The 20,781-nt window shown below is 44.3% G+C and overlaps 1 protein-coding gene across 1 annotated transcript in view; it reads right to left on the bottom strand.

Annotated features, from left to right (window-relative positions):
* CAPN9 (calpain 9) overlaps window positions 1–20,781 on the bottom strand; it is a 274,900-nt gene that overhangs the window by 11,712 nt on the left and 242,407 nt on the right. Inside the window, exons 11-13 of the mRNA XM_044285648.1 lie at window positions 3,218–3,426; window positions 2,737–2,773; window positions 1,510–1,590 (exon numbers count right to left, since the gene is read on the bottom strand). Coding sequence (XP_044141583.1) covers window positions 1,510–1,590; window positions 2,737–2,773; window positions 3,218–3,426 — 327 coding nt within the window. The remainder of the gene's footprint in view (window positions 1–1,509; window positions 1,591–2,736; window positions 2,774–3,217; window positions 3,427–20,781) is intronic.

Genomic DNA, 20,781 nt, shown 5'->3' with positions numbered 1-20,781 from the left:
CGCTTCAAATGCTTTGCTTCGCTCAACACTATTTATAATTTTTATAATCCATTATGGTTTTAAAGTTTGTCTGTAAAAAATGTTGGTTGTCTGTGATTTTTGGATAAGTTGTCCAAAAAAATTGAAAATTCAGGTTGGCAACCCTGCTGGTGCCTACTCTGAACATAGCAGAAGAACAAAATACACTCATTGAAAAAAAAAAATGAAAAAAAAAAAGGGCCCACCCAGATAGAAATGTTCAAGTGACTGGGACAATCAGTTATAATTACACTCCACTGCTAACACAAGCTCCGTGACTCATTCAAACAGCTGATTGGCAGGGGTGTCGGGAGTTGGACCCCCACTGATCTGATATTGATGAACTATCTTTTCATTATACCTTATCTCTGTGTAGGCTTCACTCCTGGTTTTGGGTCGCAATAAGTTATAAAAATAACTAACCAAATAACTGAAGTGTGAACTCAGCCTTAGGCCTCTTGAACATGACCGCAAAAAGTGGATCCGCAAAAAATATGGATGACATCCGTGTGCATTCAGTATTTTGTGGAACGGAACAGCTGGCCCCTAATAGAACAGTACTATCCTTGTCCGTAATGAGGACAATAATAGGACACGTTCTATTTTTTTGCAGAACGGAAATACGGAAATGGAATGGACATGGAGTAACTTCAGTTTTTTTTGCAGACTCATTGAAATGAATGGTTCTGTATAATCTTTCCATGTCCGTTCCATTTTTTTTTTGCGGACCATATAGGAAACCATTAATTTCAACGCAAAAAAAACAAAACAAAGTTACTCTGTGTGCATTCCGTTTCCGTATGTCCGCATTTCCATTCTGCAAAAAAATAGAACATGTCCTATTATTGTCCGCATTACGGACAAGGATAGTACTGTTCTATCAGGGGCCAGCTGCTCCATTCCGCAAAATATGGAATGCACACAGACGTCATCCGTATTTTTTGCGGATCTGTTTTTTGCGGACCGCAAAACACATATGGTTGTGTGCATGAGGCCTTAGAGAATGATGGCCAAGGAGTTATTTGCATAATGTCCATATTCTACCCTTGGAACTGGTTATCTTCTGGGATAGATTGAGCTGAAAATACATCATTATCAGTGCGTCTATGGCACCAAATGAAATGTTTTCCAAGTAATGTGAGAAAGTGAGTGAGTAAAAAAAAGTCATCAGAGTTAGTTATATTAATTAGGCAAATGACAGATTTATCAATCGTAACATTTAAAAAGATCTCTAGACAAAAGTATTATTTTTAAAGCTGTACCAAGTATCAACAACTAATAAATTTTACTCCAATACGAACTCAAGCAAAACAAACTTAAAAAATCCCCCTAATCATACATGCACCACATTATGTGTTACTTATAATTTAATTAGTTGTTAGTGTGAAATTGATTTAGCATCCTGACAAGTGAAAGTTTATGTCTGTTGACTATACATGTATCAGATGTAATATTTTATACAGACAGGTTTTGATGGCATATTATACATACGTCTCCAGCAATTTGTGCAAACAGACTGCGAAATTGTTTTTCTTCTTCTGTCTCTTTATGTGTAGGGTTTGGTTTTGGGTGCTGAAAATATTAGTAAATAAAACATCTAGTAAATACACGTTTGTACATTTGAACTTTATATTTTAACAATATGACAGTATGGCACTGCATGTCGTCAAGAGACGAAACGGTGGTTATGACATTAATCAACTTGTTTAAGTTGGATTCACACACTGTGGCTGAAATCTTAATGCATAGATCCACATACAGTATAGGTCTGTATAATACAGATGTGCACCATTGTGCGCAGAAAATTCAAAAGACTCAGTCCTCTTGCACACGACTGTATGGCTTTTTGAGTATTTTGCAGTCCGCAAAAATGGATCCGCAAAAATTAGTGCCAAAAAAACAGCTGGTGATGTGCTCATAATAACAGACTACACAATTGTATACAGTATACAGTAGGTCTGTTCTGTGAACTCAATTTGTATCATCCGAATAACACAAAATACATGTATGCACACTTATACAAAATATCATATGCAAGTAACTACCAATAATTTGCTACTTTAACCAACTAATGCCTGACCTCGACAATTCCTATAATCTATAATTGTCCAACACTACACCATTCTAGTAACACTATGGTCACCCTGTGAAATGTGGAATGGCGGTCTCCTCCGTGGTCTTTCTTTGTTAGATACTTAAAAATATGAGTTGTTCCAGTGATTAGTATGGAAATATATTGACTTGGATGTATACTTTGTATATTTTAAAACTTTTGTTCAAGCATAGAATGTGCTAAACTTTGCAACTGTTTGATGACGCTTTTTGGTGTACAGGAATGATTACTCGCTCCAACAGTTTTTACAGGTAAAGTCTGAGAGAAAATATTGCTACAAAACTGCAGTGTCTTTTGGTACAATCACTCTTGTGGTCTCTCTCTAAATGGTGTAGGTTTTCATTGGAAAGAAGAACATTTCAGCATCAAATCCACAGCATTTGAACTGCGTATTAACACAATGCAGGATCATAATAATATCAATAATAACTAATATATCAACAGTAGATTAACAGTGGATTCAGCTTCACCTAACAATACAATTACTGGTGTTTTATGTTTCACAATTGTGAATAAAAAAATAGCTTGAATATTGCATAGGAGTCTCTTTGTAGACATACAATATTAGTTACATTACTTACTAGTTACATTAGTTAATTACTTACATCTGGAATATCCACATTTATGTCTCCTTCAATTTCTCTGTAAAAGACAATAGATTTTTATTTTACTGTGGAATCATCAGTTATAAACAGTTTCCTATTTATATTTTTTGTACTAATAAGGCTACTTTCACACTAGCGTTCGATCGGATCCGTTCTGAACGGATCCGATCATATTAATGCAGACGGAGGCTCCGTTCAGTACGGATCCGTCTGCATTAATAACTTAGAAAAAATTCTAAGTGTGAAAGTAGCCTGAGTGGATCCGTTCAGACTTTCAATGTAAAGTCAATGGGGGACGGATCCGCTTGAAGATTGAGCCATATGGTGACATCTTCAAGCGGATCCGTTCCCATTGACTTACATTGTAAGTCTGAACAGATCCGCTCCGCTTTTCAACCAGAAAACTGGCATTGGGGGAATCCCACACACACCCTTTGTGTTTAGTCATCTTTACACAGCATTATTAAGAAAGCTTTCTTACTTGATGTCTGCTTTCTTCTCTGAAAATACTCTCAAACAAAAGTCAGCTTCTTGGTGAGGTTCAAAAGTGGTAGGTACAATCATGTAATCCCCAGGGGGAAGCTTGAATCTGTCTGACACTTCTCTCAAATTAATGTATGTTTTGCTTCTTGCTTTTGAAGCATTAAATTTGAAAAACTCTTTAGTCATTTGAGAGTCATTTCGAGGACACTGCAAGCAAAATATAACACGTTAGTATCATCACAGGATTACTAAGCGACATCAAGCCCACTATTTCCTTTGCAAAAGAAATCAACTTGTACAACTGAAACCATCGATAGATGATGGAGAAATGAATTTGTGTAGCAAATATTCAGGTGCAAGCAAATCGTGTTTGTTTTTCTTGTAAGAAAAGTTCTGCAATTTTCAATATATTTTTTATCAATTTGTTAAGTTTTAAGATTTTTTTTGCTGTCAGTCAATAGGAACTAAAAATATGACATGATCATGTGATTGCATGTGGCTTGTTACTTAACCCAGTTCTGATACATGTACTGTAATAGTAGTCAGTCCTTCACCTCTGGGACTAAGTAATGATTGTATTTGTACATACAGTGCCCTGCAAAAGTATTTACCCCCCTTGACTTTTTTTGCATTTTGGTACATTACAGCCTTAATGTTTTGTTAATCTGATTTTTATGTGATGGATAAGAACACAATAGTCTAAGTTGGCAAAGTAAAATGAGAAAAATATGAAACTAAAACTATTTTTTAGAAATAGAAAACAGAAAATTGTCATGTGCGTATGCATTAACCCCCTTTGTTAGAAAGCCCATAAAAGGTTTTGGTGCAACCAATTACCTTCAGAAGTCACAAGTAAGGGACAATGTTGTTGAGAAGTACAACTTAGTGTTAGGTTATAAAAAAAAATATCCAAATCTTTGATGATCCCCAGGAGCACCATCAAATCTATCATAACCAAATGGAAAGATAATGGCACAACAGCAAACCTGCCAAAAGGCGGCCGCCCACTAAAACTCATGGACCAGGCAAGGAGGGCATTAATCAGAGAGGCAGCACAGAGACCTAAGGTAACTCTTGAAGAGCTGCAGAGTTCCACAGCAGAGACTGGAGTATCTGTACATAGGACAACAATAAGCCGTACGCTCCATAGTGTTGGGCTTTATGGCAGAATGGCCAGAAGAAAGCCATTACTTTCAGCAAAAAACAAAAAGGCACGTTGTGAGTTTGTGAAAAGGCATGTGGGAGACTCCCAAAATGTATGGAGGATGGTGCTCTGGTCTGATGAGACAAAAATTTAACTTTTCAGCCATCAAAGAAAATGCTATGTCTGGCGCAAACCCAACACATCACATCACCCAAAGAACACCAAGAGATGTTTTTCAGCAGCTGGGACTGGGAAACTGGTCAGAGTTGAGGGAAAGATAGATGGTGCTAGATACAGGGATATTCTTGAGCAAAACCTGTACCACTGCGCGATTTGAGGCTAGGAAGGAGGTTCACCTTCCAGCAGGACAATGACCCCAAACACACTGCTAAAGCAACACTTGAGCAGTTTAAGGGGAAACATGTAATTGTATTGGAATGACCTAGTCAAAGCCCAAATCTCAATCCAATAGAAAATCTGTGGTCAGACTTAAAGATTATTGTTCACAATCGCAAACCATCCAACTTGAAGGAGCTGGAACAGTTTTTCAAGGAGGAATTGGCAAAAATCCCAGTGGTAAGATGTAGAAAGCTCATAGAAACTTATCCAAAGTGACTTGAAGCTGTGATTCCTGCAAAAGGTGGCTCTACAAAGTATTGACTTTAGAGCGGGGAATAGTTATGCAAATTGACTTTTTCTGTTATTTTGTCCTATTTGTTCCTATTGCTTCACAATAAAAAAAAATAATCTTCAAAGTTGTGGGCATGTTCTGTAAATTCAATAATGCAAATCCTCAAATAATCCATGTTAATGCCAGGTTGTGAGCTACCAAAACACTGAAAAAGTCAAGGGGGTAATTACCTTTGCAAGGCACTGTATACCCTTAAAATGATTGACCTTAAAAACAAGCTATCACTATATCAAGAAGAATTGGGGATATACAGGCCTTTTCTTGTAAATCTTGGAGGACAGAATTATTTTGAAACAGTCTCCATGCTTCCTTCCAAAGGTTTTTCCAAAGTTCCATTGCCAGCATGAGATAGCTCTGCAATCTTTCTGTCGCCATCATCGGGACAACAACAGAAATGTCATCATCCAGATGTTCGGAGATGTTTGCTGGCTTACCTAGAGGTCTTGAAAGATATTAGGAGATCTGACCATCTCCTGATCCAGTTCCAGGGTAGAAATAAAGGTCTGGGAGGATCATAATCATTAATAGCCTAATGGATTAAGTTGGCTATAATTGTTTGTTATAAGGAAGAACAGGTCTCCCCTCCAGTAAGACTTAAGGCTCACTCAACTAGAGCCATCTCTAGCTCTTGGGCAGAAAAAGGAGCAGCTTTTGTACATCAGATCTGCAGAGTGGCTACATGGTCAAACCCAAATATTTAAGCATTATAAGTTAGATGGCAAATCAGGATCTAGCTTTTGGATGAAAAGTCCTCTCAGGTCTGGTCCCTCCCTAGGTTCTGTGTTCTCTGAAAATCCTCCTATCAGTGCCGTTGGGGAGGCGTGAGGGAAAGATCCTAATTACTTACCGGTAATTGGATTTCCCATAGCCTCCACAATGGCACTGGCGGATTCCTTGCCTTCCTTTCTTATGTTTATGTTTTGTACTTTACTTGACTCACTATAAGTACATACATTTTTGTTATAAGAGTATCATTACAGGGAGTGCAGAATTATTAGGCAAATGAGTATTTTGACCACATCATCCTCTTTATGCATGTTGTCTTACTCCAAGCTGTATAGGCTCGAAAGCCTACTACCAATTAGGCATATTAGGTGATGTGCATCTCTGTAATGAGAAGGGGTGTGGTCTAATGACATCAGCACCCTATATCAGGTGTGCATAATTATTGGGCAACTTCCTTTCCTTTGGCAAAATGGGTCAAAAGAAGGACTTGACAGGCTCAGAAAAGTCAAAAATAGTGAGATATCTAGCAGAGGGATGCAGCACTCTTAAAATTGCAAAGCTTCTGAAGCGTGATCATCGAACAATCAAGCGTTTCATTCAAAATAGTCAACAGGGTCGCAAGAAGCGTGTGGAAAAACCAAGGCGCAAAATAACTGCCCATGAACTGAGAAAAGTCAAGCGTGCAGCTGCCAAGATGCCACTTGCCACAAGTTTGGCCATATTTCAGAGCTGCAACATCACTGGAGTGCCGAAAAGCACAAGGTGTGCAATACTCAGAGACATGGCCAAGGTAAGAAAGGCTGAAAGACGACCACCACTGAACAAGACACACAAGCTGAAACGTCAAGACTGGGCCAAGAAATATCTCAAGACTGATTTTTCTAAGGTTTTATGGACTGATGAAATGAGAGTGAGTCTTGATGGGCCAGATGGATGGGCCCGTGGCTGGATTGGTAAAGGGCAGAGAGCTCCAGTCTGACTCAGACACCAGCAAGGTGGAGGTGGAGTACTGGTTTGGGCTGGTATCATGAAAGATGAACTTGTGGGGCCTTTTCGGGTTGAGGATGGAGTCAAGCTCAACTCCCAGTCCTACTGCCAGTTTCTGGAAGACACCTTCTTCAAGCAGTGGTACAGGAAGAAGTCTGCATCCTTCAAGAAAAACATGATTTTCATGCAGGACAATGCTCCATCACACGCGTCCAAGTACTCCACAGCGTGGCTGGCAAGAAAGGGTATAAAAGAAGAAAATCTAATGACATGGCCTCCTTGTTCACCTGATCTGAACCCCATTGAGAACCTGTGGTCCATCATCAAATGTGACATTTACAATCAGGGAAAACAGTACACCTCTCTGAACAGTGTCTGGGAGGCTGTGGTTGCTGCTGCACGCAATGTTGATGGTGAACAGATCAAAACACTGACAGAATCCATGGATGGCAGGCTTTTGAGTGTCCTTGCAAAGAAAGGTGGCTATATTGGTCACTGATTTGTTTTTGTTTTGTTTTTGAATGTCAGAAATGTATATTTGTGAATGTTTAGATGTTATATTGGTTTCACTGGTAAAAATAAATAATTGAAATGGATATATATTTGTTTTTTGTTAAGTTGCCTAATAATTATGCACAGTAATAGTCACCTGCACACACAGATATCCCCCTAAAATAGCTAAAACTAAAAACAAACTAAAAACTACTTCCAAAAATATTCAGCTTTGATATTAATGAGTTTTTTGGGTTCATTGAGAACATGGTTGTTGTTCAATAATAAAATTAATCCTCAAAAATACAACTTGCCTAATAATTCTGCACTCCCTGTATATTGTAAATACTGTATATAGTTTGAAGCATTCTCGGTAGCGATGGACAAACATCAGACCGGGACGATTCGCCAATGCGATCGCGCAAACCTGATCAAATGTTCGCGAAATTACTCGGCGGGCCCCATTCACTTTATTGGCAGGCAAATCTAAAAAACCTCCAGGTCATATTTGCAGCAACCAAATTATTAATAGAATTGCACAAATAGTCCCACAACATGGACAGTGACATATTAGAGGGGGATCAATGACAAAAATTCCCACAAAAAAATATGTATTTTAATCATGGGCCATTTTATGCATCTTAAAGGAAAATTCTCACGGGAGTACGGGCCCTAAAAATTAGGCATTCACCTGACATAAAATAAATTATTATGTGGCTTCAGGTACATTATGTAGTCACTGAATAGCAATTTTACTGTAGCCCACTAGAGTACAGGCCCCAAACATTAGGCATTCACCGTACAGAAAAGATCAAGTGAATATGTGGCTAGAGGGATATTAGACAGTCATTGGATATCAATTTTACTGCAGGCCAGTACAAATACATGTCAAATACATATGTTTAAAAGAACTAAAAATATAAAATTGAATTTAAAACATGGCTAACGAAATCCCCCCTCTTAAATAAACCCCAAATGATAATAGGTGAAATTCAATAACACGTTGTCGTCACAGGTGTTGAATTCCTCTGAGGCCTCAACAATTAGGCATTCACCTAACAGAAAAGATCAAGTGATTATCTGGCTGGAGGTATATTAGACGGTCATTGGATATCAATTTTATTGCAGGCCAGTGGAGTATAGGCCCCAAACATTAGGCATTCACCGTACAGAAAAGAACAAGTGATAATGTGGCTGGAGGTAAATTAGGAGGTCACCGTATAACAATTTTACTGTTGGCCAGTTAGATTATAGGCCCCAAAAATTATGCATTCATTGTACAGAAAAGATCAAGTGATTATGTAGCTAGAGGTATATTAGACGGTCAATGGATATCAATTTTACTGCAGGTTAGTAGAGTACAGGCCCCAAATATTAGGCATTCACCTAAGATTATGTGGCTGGAGGTATATTAGACGGTCATTGGATATTAATTTTATTGCAGGCCAGTGGAGTATAGGCCCCAAACATTAGGCATTCACCGTACAGAAAAGAACAAGTGATAATGTGGCTGGAGGTACATTAGGAGGTCACCGTATAACAATTTTACTGTTAGCCAGTTAGATCATATGCCCCAAAAATTATGCATTCATCGTACAGAAAAGATAAAATGATTATGTGGCTGGAGGTATATTAGACGGTCATTGGATAACAATTTTACTGTAGGCCAGTGCAAATACATGTCAAATACATATGTATAAAATTCAATTAAAACATGACTAACGAAATCCCCCCTCTTGAAAAAACCCCAAATGATAATAGGTAAAATTCGATAACACGTGGTCGTCACAGGTGTTGAACTCATCCGAGGCCCTAACAATTAGGCATTCACCGTACAGAAAATATCAAGTGATTGGACCGCGGACTGGATGGCAGCTTGAGAGAGCTCTCTCCTGCCATGTACTTGCACTAACGTTGAAATACCCCATCAAATCACCTGAATCATGGGCAAAATCGGGAGATACCAGCCGAGGGAAGGTAAAGGTATCGCCAGATCAAAGATGAATCAAGCAGCGGTGACAAAACTCTTTGGAAAGCGCCAGACTCACTCTCCCGCCTCACAAGCCAAGATGACGGCGGAGCCCGCTGAACAACGAGAGTCGGAGGAGGAACATCACTCCAGCAGCGAAGACGAACACTCTCCTGAGGAGTCGCTTACAGCGGCAGTGCTGAAGAAGACCTTAGCCCAGGCACTGAGACCGGTGAGAGACGATTTAGCTGACATTAAGACGGACTTACATGCCCTCGGTTTCCGAACGGAGGCCCTAGAGTTGACGTGCTCAGAGCTCACTGTTCACGCCTCAGGGCTGGCAGCCAGAACAGAGCAGTTAGAAGCCTTTGTGAATACGGCGTTCACACTAATAGAAGATCAAGAAAACAGAAGCCGTCTAAAAAATATTAGAATTAAAGGGTTACCGGAATCCTGGGCCGGTGAAGCGCTCCCTAAAGTCGCACAAGAAATATTTGCTGGGCTCTTGGGTCAGGAACACGCCATGACGGTCGTAATAGAGCGGATACACAGAGCTCTCCGCTCGAAACCAAAACCCAATGATCCACCGAGGGACATAATATGTGGCCTGTTGTCATTTGTGGACACGGCGGCAATACTGCGTTCGGCCAGAGAAAAGAGTCCTATTAGTTATGAAGGAGCCGAGATCTCCCTCTATCAGGACATTGCTCCCTCCACTCTCCAGAAACGGCGTATGCTGCGCCCGCTGCTAGATAAACTGCGAGCAAAAAACCTCCAATATGCCTGGCTATTTCCCTTTGGAATTTCTATTTTGAAGAATGATAAGAGGATTATCATAAAAACCCCAGCTGATTTGGAAACCGCATGGTCTATTCTGGGTATAGAACCTGTGGAGGTCCCATCATGGTCGCCGACAGCGGATCTAGTGCGGCTACCTCCTTTGCCACGGCTAGAGGAATGGCATACTTCATCTCGTCCGAAGCCCCAGAGAACCAAGAGATCATCATGTACTGGACATGCTCAGAAAACTTAAAGCCTCCATTCTCTTCTTGCAAGAGACTCATTTCAAGAAAAATAAGATCCCCAAGCTACCCTCCAAATACTTTACAAATTGGTTCCATTCATGTCATGCCACTTCAGCTTCTAAGGGAGTCTCTATCGCAGTTCACAAATCCATCCCTATCAAAATTCTGCAACAGTTTGCAGACCTGGAGGGAAGAATATTATTCCTGAGGGTTCAAATATATAATACCAAGCTTACTTTAGCTTACTTTCCCCCCACAGCAAACAAATGGATCGAAAAGTTACATCAAATTTGTAGGTTTGAAGAGATGTCCAGTAGATCATGTCGCACCCATCATAAGTTTCTCAAAAACTGGGATCCTTGGTTGAAATCCTCATATTGCAGAGAAACTCGTGCTAACTCCTCCTGCTGAGTACTTAGAGAAATAGTTTCCTAGAAACCCCCCCCCCTCCCCCCCCTTCTTTCCCACTCTAGCCTAAGTATGTCCTCTCTTATGGGTATACTTAACCTCTAGGAAAATCTACGGTTATGGTTATAAATCAAGTATGTTACCCATCAGGGTGTCAACAGGATATGTAATTTAGTATGAGGTAATACTAATCATATGCTGTATTGTTAATGTGTCATGTTACTCACTGTTGTCCATGGCCCCAAATGGGGTATGTTTGTATTTTGTCATGACCATAATTGGATATCTTCTTTTAGCTATCCGAAACAATAAAAACACAGATGACAAAAAAGAAAAGATCAAGTGATTATGTGGCTGGAGGTATATAAGACAGTCAGTGGATACCAATTTTACTGCAGGCCAGTGGTGTACAGGGCCCAAACATTAGGCATTCACCGGACAGAAAAGGAATTTTATGCCGCTGTATTTACATAAGACAGGGACCATTCTTTGTTCTGGGTGGTGGCGGATATGTGTGGGCTGGCATGAGGAAATTTAATTAAACATGATAGTTACAGGTCCATGCCTCATTTATTTTTAGAAATGTGAAGTGGTCCACACTGTCGTGAGCTAGGCGAGTGTGCTTATCAGTCACGAACCCCCCTGCTGTGCTGAACGTCCTTTCAGACAGGACACTCAATGAGGGGCAACCCAAGAATTCTATGGCAAATTGTGCCAGCTATGGCCACAGGTCAAGCCTGCACACCCAGTAGTCAAGAGGGTTCCTCGTTTCTCAGAGCGTCCACATGGGCCATTAACCCGATGTAGTCTGACACTTGTCGGTCTAAGCATTCCCTGAGGCTGAATCCAGAAGGCGGCTGTCGTTGGGTTGCTTGCAAGAATGATCTCATCTCCGAAGTGACCAACACATCTTTAAACCGCCCTCTTCTTGCATACACGTTAGGATTGGTACCCTCAAATGTTTTCTGCGGGTGGAGATTCCTCTGCCAGTGCAGGCAAAAGCAGAATGCAGCATCTCTCGCAGCAAGGCCTAGAAATGCTGCATTCTGACAGCCCTCAGTGATGTTGGTAACATTTCCGCCATTTTGTGTTTGTATCGGGGATCTAAGTACGTTGCCACCCAGTAATGGTCCTTGCACTTTATGCTTTTTATATGGGGGTCCCTCTTCAAACACTGGAGCATGAAGGCCCCCCATTTGCACTAAATTGGAAGCAATGGAGGCGGCCTGGCTCCTGCTCATCGCCCAGAAGAATGTCATGCTCGGTCTCCTCCCCCCATCCATGAACAACACCAGGGATCCCCGAAAAGTTTAAAGCCTGCTCTTCTTGCTCCTCCTCCTCCCCTCAGGCACATCCTCCTCTGACTCCTGCTGACTTGTCTCAGATGGAGTAGCCCCCCCCCCCCCCCGGGAATTAATTCAGCATTGCGACTTCCTGATCTTCCAACTCCTGCTCCTCAACAGCTTGATCAATGACACAACACAATGCACGCTCCAGAAAGAAGGCGTAAGGGACGATGTCACTGATTGTGCCCTGGCTGAGACTGACCAGTTTGGTGATCTCATCAAATGGCCGCAGAAGTCTGCATGTGTCGCGCATGAGCAGCCACTGGTGCAGTGAAAAGAAACCAAGCTCAGCAGAACCTGTCCTGCTGCAGAGTTTGTACAGGTAGTCGTTAACGGTACGTTGCTGCTGGAGTAGCCTATCAAACATATACAAGGTGGAGTTCCAGCTCGTCGAGCTGTCACAAATCAGACGTCTGACGGGCAGGTGGTGTCGCCGCTGAACGTCAGCAAGCCAGCGAACCATGGCCATGTAAGATCTTCTAAAATGGACAAAGATAAGTGATAAGCGGCATAGACAATATTCAATTTTGTGATATTTCGTGAATTTTTGGACGAATATTTGCCATAAATTTGCAAATTCGAGAATTCGTGATCTCCAGTCATTATTTACTTGATTGCGAAAATCGGCAATGCAATATATTTGCGATAAAAATTTGCGATTAGAATATTTGCGATCAACACTATTCACGAATACGAATATATAGCACTATATACTAAATATTTATGAATTCTCAAAGTGGCGATATTCACGATTAAAATTAGTGATTCGAATATTCGTGCTCAACACTATTAGCCACTGATCGGCCTGTGACCGCAGAGCTGAAAGCAGTGCAGGACCGGTTTGGCTCTTGGCTTCCAGGCACAACAGCCGCAGCATAGCATAGCAACGTTTCACCTGGCACTTCGAATAGGTTCTGGGGAGCTGGGGGGGGGGTGCAGCGGAAGAGGCGGTAGCAGTGGAAAAGGAGGAGTCAGCCGAGGAGGAGACGGAGGATGGAGTAGGATGAGGAGAAGAAGAGGCAGACCTGCATGCAATCCGTGGCGGTAACACCAAATCCCCATTGGTGCTACCAGTTGCATGCTTCACAGCCGTCAGAGGGCTCACCCAGTGAGCAGTAAAAGTTATGTACCTTCCCTGCCCGTGTTTGCTAGACTACGTGTCTGTGGTCAGATGTATCTTGTCACCGACACTGTGTGCCAGTGATACATTCATTAGCCGCTGAACGTGGCCATATAGCTCTGGGATGCCCTTCTGGGAGAAATATTTCCTTCCAGGGATCTTCCATTGCGGTGGGCCAATGGCCACAAATTTTCTAAAGGCCTTCAAGTCCACCAGTTTATATGGCAGTAGTTGGCGGGCTAGCAGTTACAACAAGCCAGCGGGTAAGAAGGTTGGGCAAGAAGGTTATTTGGCATCATCAACTTTTTACGTTTGAACATTTGGACCACAGAAGCCTGCCTTCTGCAAGATGAATGCGACGACAGCTCGGTGGAAGGTGTAGTGGAGGACACATGAAAGGAGAGCGTAGAAAGAGAAGAGGCAGGACATGGAGCTCCGGGAGTGTGGCTTTATGGGTTCTTACGGTGTTGCTCCCACTGGGCTCGGTGATGGGCGGTCGTCCCTAGGTGAGTGTTGGGCTGACCGTGACTTATGCTTTGACAGCACAGACTGCAGATGGCAACACTATTGTCAGCTGCTGATACAGTAAAAAAGGCCCACACTGCGGAGCCATGTGCCGGCGTCCTGGTAGAGCCAGATGTGAAAGTGCATGGTGGATGGCTCGCTCCAGATACATTTGCAGTCTGCTTTTTGCCTCCTGTGCACTGCGAATTCTGCCTGCTTCTCCTCCTTCTACCCCCTTTCTGCTGCTCTTTCTCTCCTTCTGAACTCCCTTCCTCTTTCTGTCTTGTGGGCACGTGACATCCATCGATATGTCATCATCGTCACCTTCACCACCACTGACATTAGAGATCTTGGAGTAGGCAGCAACAGCTGGGACCTCCGTCCTTGGGCTAATCTGGGTAGTGTCGTCAGACCACTGGGTGGCGGACATTGCTGCTTCCTCTTCCTGATTCGATGCCAAGAATGGATGCGCTACGGGAAGGTCTGGCAATGGATGGGAAAATAATTCCTCTGACTCGAGTGGAGGGATTATGGTGGTGGTGGTGGTGTCTTTGGGGATGCACACAGCAGAGAGAGAGGAGGGTGCAGATACCGAGGATGAGGAGGGTGCAGAAGCGTAAGGCTGAGTGAGCCACTCAACCAACTCTGGTGCGTCCTTTGACGTAATCGCGCACAACTTCTCCAACTTCCCACTTAGACTCCGGCCTGGTGCATCTGCCCAACCCCTACCACCCCTGCGGAATGGCCTGCCTCTTCCTCTGCCTATCATTTTCAAAATTACCCTGTGACAAAGTCCCTATAGAACAGCAGTATTTGTGGAAGCAGGTATATTGCAGGCCTCAATCACTATTTTGTGGAAACAGGTATATAGAACCCATTAATGAGAATTTGCTGGAAGCTGGCAAATCAAACCCCTTAATCAATATTTGGTGGAAGCTGGCATATCAATCCCCTCTATCACTATTTTGTGGAAACAGGTATATAGAACCCATTAATGAGTATTTGATGGAAGCTGGTATATCAAACCCCTTAATGAGTATTTGCTGGAAGCTGGTATTTAAAACACTTAATCAATATTTGGTGGAAGCTGGTATATCATCCCCTCTATCAGTACTTTGTGGAATCAGGTATATATAACCCATAAATGAGAATTAGCTGGAAGCTGGCAAATCAAACCCCTTAATCAATATTTGGTGGAAGCTGGTATATCAATCCCCTCTATCACAATTTTTTGGAAACAGGTATATAGAACCCATTAATGAGTATTTGGTGGAAGCTGGTATATCAAACCCCTTAATCAGGCATGGGATTCAGCTGGTTCGCTCCGGTTCTACAGATCCGGTTGTTAAAATTACAGCCGGATCCGGTGCGGCGGGAGATGAGCGATTTCATTGTGGGAGTGCTCATCTCCAGGGCTCGAGTTCTGCGGGAACGGCATTTCTACACTTTTTTCATAGCAGGAACGCCGTTCCCTTTCAGGGCAAAAGGACCAGGAAGCGGTGTAGGTAATGCCCTTGAAGTTAAAATATAACATCGGATTGGAGAGAACTCCAATCCGATGGTATATTTTTAATCCGAAACGCTGCATCATTGGTGGGTAGACTTGCGCCCTACCTCTGCCCCTCCTAATATTCAAAATCATTGGTGGGCAGTGCGCCCCCCGGCCCCCCTTCCGCCCCCATCATTTGTGGCAGCGGCAGTTCCGATCAGAGTCCCAGCAGTGTAATTCTGGGGCTCCGATCGGTTACCATGGCAGCCAGGACGCCACTGAAGTCCTGGCTGCCATGGTCATATTAACTGACCATGGCAGCCAGGACTTCAGTAGCATCCTGGCTGCCATGGTAACCAATCGGAGCCCCAGCATTACACTGCCGCTGCCACCAATGATGAGGGGGGGGGGGCGCATTGCCCAGCAATGATTTTTAATACTGGGAAGGGTGGGGGGAGTGCACACTGCCCACCAATGATTACCGGGGAGAGGGGGAGGGCACACTGCCCACCAATTATTTTTTTAATACTAGGGAAGTGAAAGGGGAATTTTGCACTGCCCACCAATGATTTTAATACCGGGGAGGGGGGAGGGCGCACTGCCCACTAATGATTTTAATACCTGGGAGGGAGCACTGGGGGCTGATGGAGAGGCACTGAGGGATGGTGAGAGGCACTGGGGGCCGATGGAGAGGCACTGGGGGCCGATGGAGAGGCACTGGGGATGCTATGAGGCTACTGGGGGCTGCTATGAGGCTACTAGGGGCTGCTATGGGGCTGCTGGGGGCTGCTATGAGGCTGCTGGGGGCTCTTATCTGAGGTCTGATTGGGGGGTCATTCATATTGGGGTCTGAGCTGAGGTGTTATCTGAGGTCTTATTGGGGTCTTATTACCATTGGGAATCTTATTGGGGCTGTTAGCTGAGGTCTGATTAACATTGGGGGTCTTATTGGTGGTCTGACCTGAGATATAATAAAAAAAAAATTTTTCTGGAGCAGCTTGGAAAAAAAAAGGCCTCACAGTCTCCCACACTCCTTCTGCCAGGCCAAGCCACCCAGCACCCCCTGAGGCCAAGCCAACCAGCACCCCTGAGGCCAAGCCACCCAGCACCCCTGAGGCCAAGCCTGTCAGTACCCCTGAGGCCAAGCCAGCCAGCACCCCTGAGGCCAAGCCAGCCAGCACCCCTGAGGCCAAGCCAGCCAGCACCCCTGAGTCTTCAGAACTGTAAGTAAATTATATATAAGGGGAGCTTATAATATGAAAGAGACGAATTATATCTGAACAGACATATAGCGCAAATTCCAGTTTCGTTTACGTTTTATGTTGCACTGAATCTTTAGCAATATATTGTGGCAATGTGAACATTGAGGTGCTGTTTCCCCAGGTTCCAGTACGGGACTTAGGGCATGCTCATGTCCAGGGATCCTATTTAATCCTGCTACTGGATCCTGGGTGTGTCTCACTCTGGAGAGTGTGCAGACAGAGGCCTGGTGAGGCTCTGTCAGTGTGATCTCAGGTAGGCAAGGCTGAGGGGCCACAAGGCTATGCAATAGCTTGGACTTTTGGGGACTCAGCGACACCCGGGAACAAGCATTGAAAGGTCAGAGTCAGGAGGACTGCTAGACCACAACCCCCTCCAAAGATACTGCATTTGTTACAGCCTGAGGGACTGTATGTCTGGGGTAAGCCGCACCTGGTTCCATGTGGGAACGCTATCGTATAGCCGAGTTAGGGATACGATGTTTATTATGTTTAGGTAGAGCCAAGACGGGCAGGCTTTTGTTTTATGCCATGTTGTGTATGAAGAGTGTAAAATAAATTGCACTGTGTGGACCTGAGACCCAGTGGTTATGAAGATCATTGTGAGAATGGCCTCCAAGTCCACCAGTTTATATGTCAGTAGTTGGCGGTCTAGCAGTTTTGACAAGCCAGCAGTCAGCCGTTGGCCAAGAGGGTTATCCGGCGTCATCATCTTTTTTCGCTCGAACATTTGGGGCAAGGAAGCCTGCCTTTTGCCAGATGAATGCAACGACGGCACAGTGGAAGGTTTAGTGGACGATAAATGGGAGGAGAGAGGAGAAAGAGAAGAGGCAGGATGGTGAGCGCCAGGAGTGTGGCTTTGTGGGTTCTGACTGTGTTGCTCCCACTGGGCTTGGTGATGGGAGGCCAGGTGCATTCTTAAGGCGGTCGTCCCTAGGTGAGTGTTGGGCTTACCGCGACTTATGCGTTGACAGCACAGGCTGCAGATGGCAACACTATTGTTAGCAGCGGACACATTAAAAAAAGCCCACACTGCGGAGCCATGTGCCGCCGTCCTTTGAGCGCCAGATGTGTCCGTGCATGGTTTCGTTCCAGACACATTAGTCGTCTGCTTTTTGCCTCCTGTGCACTGCGAGTTCTGCCTGCTTCTCCTCCCTATCTGCTGCTCCATATCTCCCTCTAAACTCCTCTCCTCTTCCTCTCTTGTGGGCACTCACGTGATATCCATCGACACATCATCATCGGATTTGTCACCTTCACCACCACTGACATTAGAGATCTCAGAGTAGGCAGCAACAGCGGGGACCACCATCCTTGGGCTGATCTGGGTACTGTCGTCAGACTGTTGGGTGGCGACCATTGATACCTCCTCTTCCTGATCCGATGCCAAGAATAGCTGCACATCGGTAAGGTCTTGGAATGTATGGAAAAATAATTCCTCTGACTCGATGGGATATGGTGGTGGTGGTGGTGGTGTCTTTGGGGGTGGAATGACAGAGAGTGAAGAGGGTGCAGATAGAGAGATTGAGGATGGGGCAGAAGCGGAAGGCTAAGTGATCCACTCAACCAAGTCTGGTGAGTCCTTTGACATAATCGCACGCACCTTCTGCAACTTCCCACTTAGGCTCCGGCCTGGTGCACCTGGCCGACGCCTACCACCCCTGCGGAATGGCCTTCCTCTTCCTCTGCCTGTCATTTTCAAAATAACCCTGTGACAAAGTCCCTATAGAAGAGCAGTATTTGTGGAAGAAGGTATATCACACCCCTGCCTCAATCAGTTTTTTGGGGAGGGGGCAACTGGTAAATCACACCAGTAGAAATGATTTTGTCAAATAGTGTTTGTCACTCTGTGTAGATGCGGTGATGCAGCAAAACCGCACACAACTGCTGCACAATACAATTGCACTATAATATACTTTCTATGTTAGAAAGTAAATTATAGGCATATTACACCCCTTAGTATGTCACACCTATCGATAGCACACCTATACTAGTACTTAAAAGGACTTTTGTGGCCCTATTAGCTAGCTATTTGTGTCCCTAACAGTCTGTCCCTGCTCCATACAGCAACCTCTCCCTACACTGGCAAAATACTGAATATAAAATGGCGCCCAGATCAGGTTTATTTATAAGTCCATTTGCTGAAACTTTTCAACTGGCTGTCCTCTACCACCTGATGGATGTGTCATGGGTCAACGTTCTTCAAAATATAAAAGAATATGGAGGCGAGAATATCGCCATATGTTCGCACGTTCGGCGAATCGCAAACACGCAAAGTTCGCCGCAAAACGACCGCTGGGCGAACCGCAAGGCCATCTCTATTAATAAGTATTTGCTGGAAGCTGGCAAATCAAACCCCTTAATCAATATTTGGTGGAAGCAGGTGTATCGCAGGCCTCAATTAATAATTGGTGGAAGCCGGTATATTAATCCCCTCTATCAGTATTTTGTGGAAACAGGTATAAAGAACCCCTTAATGAGTATTTGCTGGAGGCTGGTATATCAAACCCCTTAATCAACATTTGGTGGACGCTGGTGTATCCCACCCCTCAATGAGTATTTTGCCGAAGCATCTATATCAACCGCCTAATCATTATTTTGTGGAGGCAGGTATATCACACCCCTTGATCAGTTTTTTGGGGGGCAATAGATATATCACACCAGTTGTAATTAGTTATTCGAATAGCGTTTGTCCCTCTATCTAGCTGCGGTATCTCAGCAGAACTGCACACAACTGCTGCACAATACAAATGCACTATAATATACTTTCTATGTTAGAAGGTATATTATAAGTATATCACAACCCTCATTTTTTTTTTTTTTTTTTTTGGGGGGGGGGGGGCAACAGGTATATCACACCATTGCAATGAGTTATTCCAATAGCGTTAGTTATTCCACAAATGCCCTCGACTGCTCACAAAGCCTGGCCAACATGTGGAATGTGGAGTTCCAGCGAGAGCTCACGTCGCATAACAGCTGGTGAGCTGGCAATTTCAAGCACTGCTGCAGCGTTGACAGACCGGCTGAAGCTGTCGGTGACTTGCGGAAATGTTCACACACGCAGCGCACTTTCACCAGTAGCTCAGGTAAATTGGGGTATGTTTTTAGAAACCTCTGAACCACAAGGTTGAATATGTGGGCAAGGCATGGTATGTGGCTCCAAAGCCGCCACAGAGTTACATCCATTATCAGACACAACCATGCCTAGTTCTAGGTTGAGTGGCGAGAGCCACAGCTCTGTCTGGTATCTTATCCCCTGCCACAGCTCTGCGGCGGTGTGCTGTTTGTCACCTAGGCAGATCAGCTTCAGCACGGCCTGTTGCCGCTTCCCCACTGCAGTGCTACACTGCTTCCAGCTACCAACTGAAGACTGACTGGTGCTGCACGTGGATAATTCGGAGGTGAAAGTGGAGAAGGAGGCAGAGGAGTAGAAGTGGGGGTTGGAGCCACTAAATTAGGTGGTGGCGGAAACCATGATGGAAAAGGGGCCCGCAATCCTTGGCGTTGGTAGGACCTGTGCCATCCCAGGGTACGAGTTGCTCCCAGCCTCCACAACATTCACCCAGTGTGCCGTCAGGGAAATGTAGCGTCCCTGGCCCAAAGCACTTGTCCATGTGTCCGTGGTTAAGTGGACCGTCCCAGTAACTGTGTTGGTCAGGGCACGTGTGATGTTAAGGAACGCATGTTGGTGTAAGGCTGGTATGGCACACCTTGAAAAATGGTCGCTGCTGGGGACTGCGTAACGAGGGACGGCTGTCGACATCAGGCTGCGGATGGCCTCAGTGTCCACAAGCCTAAATGGCAACATTTCCAGGGCCAGTAATTTGGAAAGCTGCGCATTTAGTGCTATGGCATGTTGGTGGGTGGCTGGGTATTTGCGCTTGCGTTCAAATGCTTGGGGTAATTACATTTGGATGCTGCGCTGGTACAGGGAAGTGGATGTGGTCGCTGATAGTGCTTGCGAAGGTCCAGATGCATGTACTGCTCTCCTCGCTCGGCTTGTTGCCACCTTCCAAGGTTGGGTCAGTGACCTCGTCCGTCCAGCACCTCCTCTTCCACTTCCTCACTCTGATCATCCTCCTGATTTGTTGACCTAACCACAACCTCAGTGATTGACAACTGTGTGTCATCCTCTTCCTAAACCTCTTGAGACAGTAATTGCGGTTGAGTTATTGGCAACTGTGTCTCATCATCATCCACCTCATTAAACACTAATTGCCGTTCCCCAGCGCCACGTTCTTGTGACTCTTGATGCTCAAGAGGTTGGGAATCAGGGCACAAGATCTCAGGTCCCTCTTCAAGCATGCTTGGCGAGAGGGCCAAATCAATTAATGGCGATGAAAAGAGGTCCTTGGAATATCCGAGTGTGGAATCACTTGTTTGGCCAGACTGTAAATTGTGG

This window comes from Bufo gargarizans, chromosome 3 (genome assembly GCF_014858855.1).
Source record: "Bufo gargarizans isolate SCDJY-AF-19 chromosome 3, ASM1485885v1, whole genome shotgun sequence".
NCBI classification, from domain to species: Eukaryota; Metazoa; Chordata; class Amphibia; order Anura; family Bufonidae; genus Bufo; species Bufo gargarizans.
The sequence above is the reverse complement of the archived record's forward strand: the minus strand, read 5'-3'. Positions and strand labels throughout refer to the sequence as shown.